Source organism: Lissotriton helveticus, chromosome 6 (assembly GCF_964261635.1).
Source record: "Lissotriton helveticus chromosome 6, aLisHel1.1, whole genome shotgun sequence".
In the NCBI taxonomy this organism is placed as follows: domain Eukaryota; kingdom Metazoa; phylum Chordata; class Amphibia; order Caudata; family Salamandridae; genus Lissotriton; species Lissotriton helveticus.
This window is the reverse complement of record NC_136067.1, coordinates 602,012,321-602,027,772: the sequence shown is the minus strand read 5'-3', so window position 1 is coordinate 602,027,772 and position 15,452 is coordinate 602,012,321. Positions and strand designations below refer to the sequence as shown.

The 15,452-nt window shown below is 44.3% G+C and overlaps 1 protein-coding gene across 1 annotated transcript in view; it reads right to left on the bottom strand.

The window, feature by feature from the left end:
- The window catches only part of LOC144762793 (CD109 antigen-like), a 1,211,849-nt gene that overhangs the window by 150,119 nt on the left and 1,046,278 nt on the right, over positions 1 to 15,452 (bottom strand). Inside the window, exon 30 of the mRNA XM_078648063.1 lies at positions 10,534 to 10,670. Within this exon, the coding sequence (XP_078504189.1) occupies positions 10,534 to 10,670 (137 nt within the window). The remainder of the gene's footprint in view (positions 1 to 10,533; positions 10,671 to 15,452) is intronic.

The window sequence follows — 15,452 nt, the reverse complement described above, 5'->3', positions numbered from 1 at the left end:
AGATCTGCAATTGACTAGGCACGTCCTAATTGTGTCAGTGTGCTTAGACGGTGTGCCCTGTGGAGTAACTCTCCCAGTGCTGCTCTTTACCTGCAGACCTGCAGTGTAATTCAGCGCCTGACCACATGAGCAGCAACTGTCAGGCAGTATAGTCATTGCGAGGTCAATCTGCCATGTTTCGGGACAAGCCGCACTTTTGAGAGACAGCAGCTCGACTCGATACCAGAGTATGTCCTCCTCATCGCTCTCTCAACCGGCAGCATGGCTGGCGCCTGCCGCGTTCTGGTCGCGGACTGGTGCAGAAGGGCTTGCCTTTGGTGCACCTTCGGCTCGCCGGCAGCGCACCTGCTGCGCGGCCGGCCCCCATCTGTCCTAAGTACTCGGGGCAGGAAGTGAGGTGATTGGGGGAGGAGTCACGTCCCTCCGTACAACCGGCACCAAAAGCTGTGACGGACCGGGGACAGCGGAACGGAATCAAGTTGGTGAGGTCACAGGTAAAAACAGTTCAGAGTAAGGTACAAAGTTAAAATCACAATTTATTTTAAAAGAGTTAAGACTAATAATGTGTTTTTTTATTAAACGGTAGCCTGATGGCTAAAAGCCTTGCGGTGCGCGCTACTCATGTGCTGGAAAGTGTTTGACTTTGGTGGGGGTCAGCTTCACAATATCGGTACCAATCTAAGCAATATGTGAAAATGTGTAGGACTTTGTGGTGATCAGATTTACTATTCCCACTCTTAAGGTTTTTGAATAAAACGTTTAGCTAGAGACCAACAAAATGCAAAACATATTTGAAAAAATAAATGTACCATTAAATATGATAGAAAGAACATAAAAATTTAAAAATACAAATTTAATATTAAAAATAAAAAGTAAAACTTAAAACACAATATTAGAAATATTTTAAAACTCATCTCTCCTCACTAATCTCAAAAACAAGTACTGGCAATCCAAATTATTTAAAAAATAAATAATATTATAAAACTGGAATATATTCATATTAATGTAATTAATAAATAATTAAAATGAAAACAGTTAATACATTTAACATTAAGGTAATTAAATAAAATGATGAACCAATTAACAATAAATAAAAAATCCACAACTTATTAAAATATCATTTAATTAATCTGCATTATCAATTAAAGTGAAATTTCATCAAACTTAATTCTAAATAAAACCAATAATTTACATTTTAAAACGTCCTACTATAACCCCATAGAAAACCAGCAACCTGTTACTATATTAACAATATCTAATTTAATTTGAAAACGAATAATGAAGTAAAACTTTACAAACTATAATAAAACAAATAATATTATATTACTAATAACATATTACTAATATATCTACAATGTATCATACTGATTAAAAAATATATTTTATACAACCATATTATGTAAAATAATATTATATACAACTGTATTCAATTAAATAACTACCAAAAAAACGATTTTGGTAAACACCCAATTGGGATCTGTCAACACCAAATCTGTCAACACCAGCACATGCTTCTATCTTTAAGTATGATGTTATAGTATTAGAGGGTAAATATACTCTATTGTATTAACTATTTCACAAAGCTTCACAAAGCTTCGATGTGTTTCTATCCCATGTCTAAAACTCACATCTGGGGCTGCAGTACAGAAAGTGCCTTTGGCGCAACAGGCTTTTAAGCCCGCCCTACATGCCACAGGGGCATTTGGGTATTACAGAAAATGCCACAGATGCTTTTCCTGCCCCTTCTGTAATACAGATTGCGCCGACACACATAAAGCACCAGCGCTATCTTGAGGGGACGTGCCCCATGCAAATGAGAGAATCCCTGCCCCATGCAAATGAGAGAATCCCTCTCCTTCTGTGCCATATTACAGACATGGGCACTGAGGAAAAGAACCTCTCAGGAGGCGCACTAACAGTGCGCCTCCTGAGAACAGCCCTCTAGAGGTGGGAAAGGGGACCTATGACCCCTCAGACATCCCCTTGCAGGGACTGCACCCGCCTTCAAGGGGATCTCTAATTCCCCTTCAGAGAGCACTGCACACCTGCACTGTGAAAACATGGAACGGCTGTAAATCAGCCTTTGCGTTTTTCACAGGAATGTGCTGCCCCCAGGGCAGCAAGAGTTCCTCGGCTGCCCTGGGGGCAGTGCATTCATGGTAATACGGCGCATTTTCATTGTTTGTGTTTTTAAAGGTGTGCCGGGCGCAAACAATGAAAATTTACCATGATACAGTCCCTTGTCTGGAAATATGAGAACCATGCATTGATCACTTTTTGGACAATATTTTTCTGTTTGAAATTTCCAGAAATATTATTTCTTTCAAATCCAGCAGCTTTGCTGTTTCACAAAATGCATATGGTTAATGCTCCCTAAATAAACTTGGAGAGTATTTTCATAATTAACCAGTTTTATAGGCTGTGCAGAACCTAGATCTTGACCAACCACCCTTCGTGTGGAAATTGAAATTTCATGATGCTTATGCTGGCCATACAACCACATTAGAGTTACTATGTTAGGCAAGGTCTATTGCCATAGGGATCTGATCTCATAAATTTGAGATCTCATCAGGGTTGTCATAAATGATGTCATAGAACATGTCATGTAATTCCAGGTTTCGCCCTCCCCCCTTTCTCTCACACGCCCATTCCATCAAGCAGGAGGTTCCCCAGGGGCTTGGCATTAAGCCCTGTCCTGTTTAACCTGTACGTCCAACCCCTGGCGGCAGTGGCAAGGGATCACGGCTTGACCTTGGTCTCGTATGCCGATGACACGCAGTTGGTGGTGGTCCTCTCTGATGACCATACTCGGGCGCTGCGCAATTTCGTTGCGGCCTAGCAGCGGTCGTGCACTGGATGATCACCAACTACCTTCAACTTAACGCCAATAAGTCAGAAGTGCTGCTGGTGGGGAGAGATAAGGGGCTCTGGAGCACGCATTGGTGGCCGGCGTCTTTGGGCAGCGCCCCGACCCCTAAGACGGCAGTCAAAAATCTAGGGATCTGGTTTGATTCCACTCTTGGGTTTCAGGAGCATACCAGAAAGATTGCTGGTACCTGCTTTGGACTTCTTCGGGGTTTGAGGCCCATGTTGGGCTTCTTTGACCCACCCACCCGCCAGTTGATAGTCCAGGCGACTATTTTGTCCAGACTAGACTATGCTAACTCACTTATGTTAGGTGCCAACAAGGCAGAAGTGACTCACCTTTTGCGAGTCCAGAATTCTGCTGCCTGTGTCCTGCTGAGGCTCCCCAGAAACTGTTCTGAGACAGGAGCTTTGTGGCGCCTACATTGGCTACCCATGCCTCAAAGGATCCAATTCAAAGCGTTATGCCTGACCTTCAAAACCCTAAAGATGTCCTCCCCCAAGATCCTGTCTAATTTGTTGGTCCCCTGTGTACCCAACCGCCAGCTACGCTCTGCTGAGCAATTCCTGGCTACGGTCCCCCGGGTGGAGTGGCTCAGAACGGGGGGCGGTTGTTTCGGTATTGTTATTGTTATATGTACTTCTAAAGCGCGACACTCATCCAACAAGGATATCACGGCGCTAAAATTAAACAGTAAACCATAAACAAATTACCAGAGACTACTATATATTCTATTTAGGGAATAATGCAGTTTTTAGTTTTTTCCTGAAAGTGAGGTAACAATCAGTACATCGAAGATCGATAGGCAAGTCATTCCAACACTTAGCGGCAAGGTGCGAAAAGGCACGCCCGCCCATCCTGGATAGTTTTATTCGTGTGGTGACTGCTTTAGCTGTGGCTTGTGAACGTAAATTCCGAACTGGGGCATAGAGCTTGATTCTGTTCCGCAGGATGTAAGGGCCAGTATTATGCAAAGTTTTATGAGCAATGCACAACATTTTAAATACTGCTCTTTGCCTCATAGGCAGCCAATGTAACGCTCTCAGGCAGTTTGTAGCAGAATCGTACTTTTTCTTATCACAGACAGCTTTGGCTGCCGCGTCTGGACCAGCTGTAGTTTTGAAAATAAATAATCCGCATACCAACAAACAGCGAGTTGCCATAGTCCAACCTACTAGTCAGTAAAGATTGAACTAAAATCTGTCTACATTCCATCGGAATCCAGGGAAAAACACGTTTCAGCATTTTTAGTATGGCGAATCCTTTGCCACAGATTGTGGTAACATGATGCTTCATAGATAAAGTGGTGTCCATATGGATTCCCAGGTTTCTAGCGGTCAGGGTTGGGTTTGGTGGAGTACCTAAAGTATTTGGCCACCAAGAGCTGTCCCAAAGCTGCTTGGATCCACCGAATAAAAGAATTTCTGACTTGTCAGCATTTAATTTCAGGTAGTGCCCATGCATCCAGTTAGATAGCTCTGACAGGCAGTTATGTAACCTGTTTTTGGCGTCCTCTTCACCATTGAGGGTTACCATCAACTGAGTATAATCAGCATAAGAGCAGATATTGATACCCCATTTATTGCCTATAGATGCCAATGAAGAAACATAAACATTGAACAATGTTGCTCCCTGTGGCACCCCATATTTGATCTTCCGAGGAGTGGAGGTAAATTTTCCTAAACAGATGGACTGGGATCTATTCGATAGAAAAGACTCCAGCCAGTTCAGGGCTTTACCATGTATTCCTTTAGCAGCTGGCATATTTATTAGCAGTTTGTGGGAAATGGTATCAAACGCCGCTGATAAATCAAGTAATATCAGGGCGACCATTTTGCCTTTATCAATCTGCATTCGAATATCGTCCATCACAGCCAGGAGTGTTGTCTCGGTACTGTTATTCAATCTAAAACCAGTCTGAGAAACATCCAGCAGGTTATTGGTTTCCAGAAAGCTTGACAACTGTTTAGTTATCAATCGTTCTAAAACCTTTGATAGATATGGAAGCTGTGAGATGGGACGGTAATTGGCTGGATCGTTTATGTCCGCGACGGCTTTTTTTAATAGTGGTATTACAGCTGCATTTTTCCAGACTTCTGGGAATTCAGCTTGGTCCAAGGAAAGATTAAGAACTTTTGTAACTGCTGGATATATTACGGGTGTAAGCTGGGAGAAGATATAGGGCCAGATGTAGGTAGGATTTATTTACCGATTCTTAATTACCGAATTTTACCGATTCGGTAATTAAGAATCTGTAAATATGAAGGGGGGACATGTAGGACAATCCAGATTTTTTTTTACCGAATCGGTAAAAATCTGTATTTACCGATTCGGTAAATACCGACCGGTAATGCCCATTCATTCCTATGGGCTTTGAAGCCCATAGGAATGAATGGGCATTACCGATTCGGTATTTACCGAATCGGTAAATACCGAATTTCACAAGGGTGCAGGGGGTGTCACTTTGACACCCTCTGGCACCCCCAAAAGAGGCTCGGGTGCCATGTGGCAGGCATACCTGCCCTAAGGGCAGGTCTGCCTGTCATATGGCATAGGTGTGCATGCACACATGTGCATGCACACCGGGATCGGTATTTTACCATCAAATTGATTTGATGGTAAAATACCGATTCTGTAAGGCTTGTGGGACTCTGAAGAGTCCCACCTACATCTCAAATTTACCGAATCGGTAAAAATACCGATCGGTAAATTTACCGATCGGTATATTTACCGATTCAGTAACACATGCCCCTACATGTCATTTCTGCAATACCGGTCGGTAACGGCCGAAAATACCGATTTTCGGCCGTTACCGACCGACCTACATCTGGCCCATAGTGTGGACAGACATCCCATGGTGATCCTGATTTGATTTCTAACATAGCTTTGCTAACTTCTTCTTCAGAAAAAGGGCCAAAAGTAGGGCAGCTGGCCTGCAGAGTAGAATCAACATGATACTCTACATGGTCCTGGCTATTATTTCCAAAGGAAGCATAGATTTTATCAATTTTTTCACTAAAAAAATCACTAATTTTGGAGCAGTTTTCATGTGAGGGAGTCAAGTTTGAGGTGAGACACGGTGGGTTACAGAGTTCTTTTACTATTTTAAAAAGCTCCTTCGAGGAGTTTTTGTTGTCTAGTATTCTTTGGGAAAAATAGTCTTTCTTTGCTTTGCGTATAGCTGTGTTGTATACTTTCAGCTGATGTTTATAAGTAGCTCTGTCTTCGAGCGTTTTACTTAGTCTCCATTTGTGTTCCAATGTGGTACATTTTCTTTTTACAGCTTTTAGATCTAAGCCGTACCATTTCTCTGAGATTTTTCGTTTAGGTCGATCTATAGTATGGGATAGTGAACAATGATCCAAGGCTTTCTCAATGTTGCTAAGCAATTGACGAATTTCTTCCTCACTGGAAGTTCCAGGACTAAAATGATGATCAAAGTCTTCTTTAAATTTTTCCACAGATAATTTTTTTCAACATTTTGTCGAATTTGTCGACTGAACGAAAGGTCTTTTATTCTTTATAGGTAGGTTCAAATTAAATTCGATCCTTTAGTGATCCGTCCAAGTCAAAGGAGTTATATTTGTAATGATAATATTAGGTATATTAGTGAAGATAAGATCTAGCATATGCCCTGCTCTATTTGTGGGGTATGCTATTTTCTGTGTCAGTTGCATGATTTCCATATCGGTTGCAAGGAGTTTAGTTAGGGGATTGTCATGAAGGTCAAAATGAACATTGAAGTCGCCAAGGACTATAATGTTTTTATGTTTAAGACAAACAGGAAGAATTTGTTCCAGGAGTTGAGTGCTAAAATCAATCGTACTACTAGGGGGATTATAAATAATTGCACCTCCAAGGATCGCCTGCGTATTGATAGAGATGGAGAAGATCAGGACTTCATGCTTGCCTAGTTGCGTAACTGTTTCTTGACGACAGGTAAAAGTGTCTTTAAAAATCATAGCCACTCCACCACCCCTCCTAATTGATCGATTTAAATTGATAATTTTATACCCACTGGGTAGTGCAGCCGTGATATCAGGGGTATTGTGCTCACTAAGCCAGGTCTCCGTGATAAAAGCAAAGTCAGGTTTAATCTCCTGTAGCATATCCCATATTTCAATAGAATGTTTTGGAAGGGACCTAGCATTAACATAGATGCAAGAGAAATCCTGAGTGAGAGTTATTTCAGATATAAGACACTCCGTGTTATTACTGTTCCATCTACAATTCCGACAGCTAAAAGGTATCTTGCCGCTAAACTGTGGAACTCCCTCCCTGTCCAGATCCGTTGGCTAGATTGCTTGTTGTCCTTCCGTAAGGCTATCAAAACCTATTTAATCCCTACGGTTTAGCCCTAGCTCTCTTCTGACACTGTTACAAGTGCCGGAACGCCTCTTCGCTGAGGCAGCTGTGCGCTATACAAAACTACCTAACACACCTAACATCATGAGTGACGTAGTATGTTAGTTATAGTTAATTTCTGTGTTTTTTTAGTTCAAAATGTTAATGTTGTCACTGACATATTCACCTAACTAAAACGTTAATTTAACCTTGTTGTTTTCCGAGAATAAATGAAAGTAAGTGCAAAGTAAGGTCAAACCCCTCACAGGGCCTTATGTTGTTTAAAGGGGAGGAGGGGCCATATGGCTTTCCCTTCCCTGAGTCTCATCAAGCCCTTTAGAGCCTTGGGACCCCAGGGCCTTATGTTTTAGAAGACAATCCACTTGCAAAGCCCCAGACAATGGGGGAATTTACTACTGCAACCCCAAATTGAGCGCCATGCAGACGAGGCTCTACTCAGCTCTATGCACTATGGCTCTGTCAGCGCTAGGGGGAGAGAATGCGGGCTTAAAAAATGTAGCAGTCCAAGGTGGCTCACCTAAATCACAGCCATCTTCGAGCCTGGCAAGCTCTGCCCTACCTCAGATGAGTGTTTCTATAGGAGAAAAGTTTTTTGTTTTGCAAACAAATTTGCCAAAATTTGATAAATATGCATAAAACCGTGCATAAACTTGTTCAACCAGCTCAACTCCTTCCTGGAATATTTAGGGCGATTTGTCATGCAGGGACCATGAAAAAGGGAGGTCCAAAAACAATGGTGTCCCCTGTTAATTCTCAAAGGGATCTTTGCTCTCTGATGCATGAAAAAACAGTTGAATAGAAATACCCCAAATCTGGCAGTAATTTAGAACTTCATTCAGAAATCACGCTTTTTGATATTTGGTGTATATTTTTTTTAGCTGTTTTTGAGAAGATTAGTTTTAAAGAGGTGCTTGGGTGAACATAAAGGGGTTAAAGAGTTAGGCATATCTGGACGGTTGCTCTCATGGGATTCCTGTGGTACTGTAAATTACCCATTTTGGTACTGCGGGACTGCTACTGGTCCAGCGGTATAGATAGTTATGATTGCTTGGCCTCAATAGGAGGCTAGATACCTGTGTCCTGGGTTTGATTACAAAAGTAGTATAAGAGGACATGTTAGGGACCCCCTGCCCACTGGCACTTGTGGGAGGGACCCAGAGGAACCTCACCGGGCTAAAACAAATTAAAAAAGCGTATTTTGCAGAAACCATGGTATTCCTGCAGTACCTTCTGCACAAGCATCGCCCCATAGTACTAAAATACTGTGCAAGTTTTTCCAGGGGCAGCTTCCAATGTACCATGGTATTCTTCTGGGAGTGAAGCCTGAGTGCCATAACCACAGTAACAGTGTAATGTTTTTAAAAATAATAGGTGAAATGTAGTTCTGAGTCTGTGGGGTTGGGTATCTACGGAAGTTTCAGCTTAGGGCCTGGCCGGAGGCAGGGCACTTGAGCTAACCGCCCGCTACGTACAGTGAAAGGCTGTGTGGGCGTTTGCCACCTATAGCAACGTTGGCACCGGGGCCTGGTTGGAGGCTTGGCCCTGCAGCCAACCCCTAGGTAGGTGCACACAGCCAAAGACCATGCACAGTGGGGATTTGGATGCCCACAGGAGCTTGGGCGCATGGGCCCAGCCAGCAACCCCCTGCTTGACATGGCTTAAACAATAGCGGGATGTCTGTCTGCTATAGGGTTTGGTGCAGGGCTTGTTGCTACAGGCAGCCGAAGACTGTGGATAGCAGCGGTTTCGGCACCCGTGGCAGGGTTGGGTGCAAGGAATGTCTGCAGACTAAGCGGTGCGGCCAACCTCCCATTGTGCATGGCCAAAAACTGTGCTCAGTGGGGAAGATGGCTGAATATGATCAAAAAAGCTCAGAGACATACATGGTGGGGTTGGCGCAGGGCATGTCTGAAGGCAATGTGCAGCTAGTGTTAGCTGTATGCCGGGTTTTGGGTGATGCACACGGTGCTTGCTGAGGGTTGGGAGCATGACCTAGCTAAAAATCAAGCAATCAATTTAAGCTGTTGTATTACTCTTGCCTTTTGAAAGCCTATAGCACAATGGGAATTATTCAATTATCTCATTATTAGTGTAATCAATGTTGTTATTCAAATCAATTCAGTGATGTCAACAATGATGTCAGTTAACATGTCGTGAGTGATGTAATATGTGAGGTCATAAGCCGTGTATAACGAGGTGCAAGTGACAGTTGACTAAACTAAAACTGATCTATCGCAGTAGTTTTTGGATTTGTAATGTTAGTTTAGGAAGGTAGAGACTTCTATATATGGCGGAAAGTAGTTTTGCAGGGCAGCAGAGGTTAGGGCATTGCCAAATTTTAAAAAGGCCTCGCCTTACTACAAAGAAGAATTTCCAGAAGAAAGTACCCAGACAATATAACGCAAATTGAGACACAAAGTATCACATACATTTGCACACAGTGTGACTGTTTTGTGGGTTATGAGCTTATATTTACTAAGCGTTTATACATAATCGAAATAACATCTTATTTCTATTTCTAATGAGACAGATGCCTGCTCGGATATTATTGTGTGAGACAGACATGCTAGCGTTAGCTAATGTTCTTTTCTACAACGTACCTAAAGGAATAGGCCTTAACCGTTCGACCTCGCTATCTCCTACAACACACAGCTTAATGTCTTTCAAATCATGGGAGAACAACTGCTCACTCTATTTTTAGAAGTTGACCCTATGATAAACATCTAATTAAGCAGATCAAATATGTTCCCACAAATGTGTTTCAACTTATAAACCAAGAAGGCAAAAGAATATGGATCATAGCTGCACTATCCTGGAATTCTGTACACGAGGATCCGAGAAAACAAAAAAACCATGACAGCCTTCATTCTCTGAAGTCTTGATTTTAGAAGACATGCATTCCCTTTCTAAGAACATTTAACAACTCCTTACCCACTGGAAAGTAACTGATTAGACGGGTTAATCACTGTATTTGCACTAGCACTCTGAGTAGGTTTCTGGGCACACGACACAACTGAGAAAATTAGTAGATAAATAAAAGGGAAAGTGGCACTTCAGTGAGTCTGCATTAATATCTGGCTACTGTGATTCAATAGATAACAATATTTCTTGACATAAGGATTGCCTAATTGCCCAAGAGGTCCACAGACCATAGAGAATTCATCTGACAAGCAATCACAGCATCTTTGGATGTCATAAGATATATAATGGGGGAAAACTAATCATAATAACCATCATTTTACATTCTGAAAAATAGTTTTCAATATTTATTAAGCAATACTTATTTCCATTGTAAGTCTTACCTTGTGCAAACATGTACAGTAATACGATTTAAATCGCTTTTATTGTCCTCTACTGTAATGTCCAATGAAAATGTATCAGTGATATCTGTGCCTCTTCTCCGCCTAGCAGTAGGTTTGACGTTGTAGATTACATTGAGCTGCAAAGTAAAGTACTTATTTTAACACAAGATTGTTTTCAATCATTATGTTAGCTTTCTTGATTTAGCAGTGTTATTTTTTTACAATCGCCTTTTTTACAAATGACCTTCCTGTTGTAACCATCTGCTTAAACTCCTAGCCTCGTCATTGGGTTTTAAAATGTAATTATATGTTTCGTGAAAATTTCAGTTGGTTATTACCATATTCTGGATCCAGCAGCTGCATATATATTTTTTTTATATTGGAGTATACGCGTGCTGCAGAGAAACAAGGGCATTCTACCAGCTACCAAAACTCCACCTTCAGACATGACATCCCTAGAATACATTAGTCACCAACAACATGCTGGCATCAGTTCCTGATATTCATTCTGCACCCCACTGAGGCATGCAGAGAGGAATCAAAAAAGAGCCACATCAGTGAGAAATACAGTTATGTATACCGAGCAAACATTTTTGCAAAACATATGTTCTTATTAATCATGGATCTAGTTCATAGGAGAAGAGTGAGGGTGACATAGAATCAACCACAAATATTGTTATCAAAATTAAGATTCTGCTTTGATGGATGCATCTTTCCACAGGTTCTTCACACTTTGAATGAACTTCAAAGTAGTAAGTACCTCCCTGGTTGGCAGGATTGACAAGTTATGTTATGTTATGTTATGTTATATTGGCTCTTCTATAGCGCACGGCTACTCCGAGGAGTGTCCCGGCGCTTTGGCGAAGATAAAAACAAGGAAAAGTGTACAACATAGCAGTGCTCCAAGAGCAGAAAAAATTACAGGGAGAAGAGCCAGGTCTTTAGCTCCTTTCTAAAGGCAAGCAGATTGGTAGCTGTTCTTAAAGATCGAGGGAGATCGTTCCAACAACGCGGTGCTAGGTATCGGAAGGAACGACCTCCAATACGAGTGCGCCTAATAGAGGGCACCACAGCCTTGGCCTCATAAGCAGACCTGAGGGTTCTTCTGGGGACATAAAAGGCAATCCGCTTTCCAAGGTAGCTTGGGCCAATTCGGTGAAGCGCCTTGAAAGCCACAGTCAAGATCTTAAAGGTGACTCTCTTGGCAATCGGCAGCCAGTGAAGTTGCTCTAAAAGCTCAGAAGCTCGCGCCCGTCTTGGGAGTCCAAAAATGGCTCTAGCCGCCGAATTCTGCACGACCTGCAGATGGGCCATCAGATATTTCGGAAGGCCCAAATATAGGGCGTTCACGTAGTCAAGACGTGACCCTATCAGGGCCTGCACAGTGATTTTTTTGTGCTGTAGGGACAGTAAAGGGAGGAACTTCCGTAACATTTTTAGGATGCCGAAACACTTCCATGTGAGCCCGATGATCTGGGGCCTAAAGGAGAGGTCGACATCACACAGGAAGCCCAGATTTTTCGCCTTTACTGATGCAATGTCAGGTGGAGACATATCACCAGGCCACCATGACTTCCAGCCCGGATCCGGCGGGCAGCCAAAGAAGAGCAACTCAGACTTGTCTGAGTTGCACTTCAGACTGTGTACCTGAAACTACTTGAAAACAGCTTCTAGACATTCCCGAATCCGCCCGCTGTCGAAATTTTCACCCTTGCCACACGAAAAAAGAAGCTGGGTGTCATCCGCGTAGGATATGATCTGAGCACCAAAAGACTCCGCCACCGCCGCAAGAGGGGCCTATAGATATTGAAAAGGGTGGGGCTCAGGATGGACCCCTGAGGGACCCCCACCTCGAGCAGCGGCATTTCGGCGGAGAACGGAGGTGCCCTGGCCACTTGCCGGCGGTTGGTCAGAAAAGACTTAAACCAATTCCACACCGTCCCACCAAAGCCTATCTCCCAGAGTCTTGAAAGGAGACCAGCATGGGGCACAGTGTCGAACGCCGCCGACAAGTCCAGCATGACCAAGATGGCTTCCCCCCCCCCATCCAATATCTCTCGAATGGCATCAGTGATTTCGAGAAGAGCCGTTTCCGTGCTAAAATTAGCACGAAAGCCCGACTGAGGATCGTGCAGAATATTGTTACTCTCTATAAAGGTGGAAATAGAGAGGTGCACGTGCTTCTCAATCACCTTAGCCAGCGAGGGGAGGAGGGAGATTGGTCTGTAATTCGCGTGTACAAGGGGATCTAAAGATGGTTTTTTCAACAGCGGAAGGATAAGGGCGTGCTTCCAGGCATTGGGCACCTTTCCAGAGCTCAAGGAGGCATTGAGCAACGGGTTGAGGAGAGTATTAACTGCCGGTGCCAGTCTCCCCAAACACTTGGCAGGGGTCAAGCGGCGAGCCCGATTTGAGCCGAGACAGCAGATTAGAAGAGGAAGCAAGAGAAATAGAAGGAAAAGCCAAAAGCAGGGGGCCTTCATCCATACCAGATAGAAACATGGATGTCGGATGGTCGACAACAGGGCTAAGCCCCGAGCCCGGAAAAGAACCTTGAATAAGTTTGATTTTATTAGTGAAAAATTCACCAAGTTGCCTAATCCAGGCTTCCGCATGAGCATGAGTAGGTGTACTGGATACAGGTGAAACAAATTCCCGTACAATTTTAAAAATGTCTTTGCTCACACATTCTGCCGCATCAATTCTGCGCTCTAAGTACACCTTTTTTGCATCAAAGATGTACTTATGATAGAGACAGATAAGCTCCTTATATTTGCTCTTGTCTTCCGAATCGTACCTGCGCCTCCAGGCCCTTTCTGCTCTCTTACAGTCTTGACGCATCCTACCCAGGAGCGGAGTAAACCAGGGGGCCGATACGTGTCTACCCGCAACCTTACTAGGTTTGCCAGGGGCTAACTCCTCAAATCTAGTAGAAAGCCATTTCTGAACCAATTCAATATCCTGTTCCAGATGACCTGTTAACTGACAGGGATACCGATCAAGAGCATCCGCTAACATGACCGCCGTAACTCGATGAAAAGGTCGAGACACTCTTCTCGCGTCTCTCAACCCTCTTGAGCCAGACGTGACTGCAGCTAAGATGCAAAATTTGATCAGGAAGTGATCGGTCCATAAGACTGGGAGAGGAGAAGAAGCCTCAATAGGCTTGGTGGAAAAAATCTGATCCAAAACATGGCCTTTATCATGAGTAGGACTGACAACATAAGGGGTCATCCCAAATGGACACACAATGTCCAGGAGTTTGATGGTGTCAGAATCTACTAGATTGTCCATGTGTAGATTAAAATCTCCCAATAGGACACAGTGCTCTGATCTGAGGCACGGCACTGAAAGAGCAGCCTGCAGATCGTCAAAAAAGGTGCCCAACGGGCCAGGAGCCCTATAGATGATAATCCCCGAGCAGGTTTGACGGGGAGACAATTTAAGAGTAAAGCCGAGGGCCTCACTGCCAGCAATGTTCTCTACAGCAAAAGTCAGGCAAGAAATACTATTGTCCACTATTATTGCCACTCCACCACCTCTGCCAACACCTCTATCCCTCCTAAAGATGGTATAATTTGGGGGGATAGCAGCGGCTACATCGGGGGCAGAGCATTCGCTCAGCCAAGTCTCAGTGAGAAACAGACACGAGATTTTAGAGTCCGAAAGCAAATTCCAGATGTCTATGGAGTGCTTGCTGAGCGATCTGGTGTTAAGCAAATAACAGGGATAAAGAGAGGAGTTATGTCCAGGAACACTATCTTCCTTATGGGACAGATTCCAACCGCAACCGGAGCAGCCCTTCCTAAGCGAGCGACCGCCCGGAAAAACATGGTGGCAAGAAGGAGCAGAGCGCCGAAGTGCCAATAACTCACTTGAAGAATAACATAACATAGTAAAATACGAAGTGGCAAAGCTGCCCGGAAAATTAAAATACACTAACAGCTAAAAAGCCTACCTCACCGCCGTCACCGCCTACCGAGACGCTGACGAGCGCAGACGGGCAGGACTCTGGCACGACTCAGGCACAGAGAAGGCACGCCCGCTGCGCGTCACCGCTGCGCGCCATGAGGCGAGCTTTAAGTAGGCAGCTCTCCCAGTCCACGAGCGTAAGGACGCTCCAAGATGGCGCCCACAGTTCCTCACCACTCCAAGATGGCGATCCCCGCCCTCTGCCTCCCAGGAACCGGACCCGCTCAACAGCGGTGGGTTTTCACAGAAATTAGAGTGCGGGTAAGTGGCCAGAGACCCTGTGGTTAAAACCAGGGGAAAAGACAAAGTAAATAAAATGAAATAAAAAACGGGACGTTTTAAAAGCAGAAGTTGCGCTGAGAGAGCGCACGCGACCTACAGCAAAGCGCTGCTGCAGTCCTTGACCTTAGGTCCACTTCACCAGGCTGACCTAGTGGCTGCTCCGCCTTAAGTAGGCAGCTCCCCCAGTCCACGAGCGTAAGGACGCTCCAAGATGGCGCCCACAGTTCCTCACCACTCCAAGATGGCGCTCCCCGCCCTCTGCCTCCCAGGAACCGGACCCGCTCAACAGCGGTGGGTTTTCACAGAAATTAGAGTGCGGGTAAGTGGCCAGAGACCCTGTGGTTAAAACCAGGGGAAAAGACAAAGTAAATAAAATGAAATAAAAAACGGGACGTTTTAAAAGCAGAAGTAGCGCTGAGAGAGCGCACGCGACCTACAGCAAAGCGCTGCTGCAGTCCTTGACCTTAGGTCCACTTCACCAGGCTGACCTAGTGGCTGCTCCGCCTTAAGTAGGCAGCTCCCCCAGTCCACGAGCGTAAGGACGCTCCAAGATGGCGCCCACAGTTCCTCACCACTCCAAGATGGCGCTCCCCGCCCTCTGCCTCCCAGGAACCGGACCCGCTCAACAGCGGTGGGTTTTCACAGAAATTAGAGTGCGGGTAAGT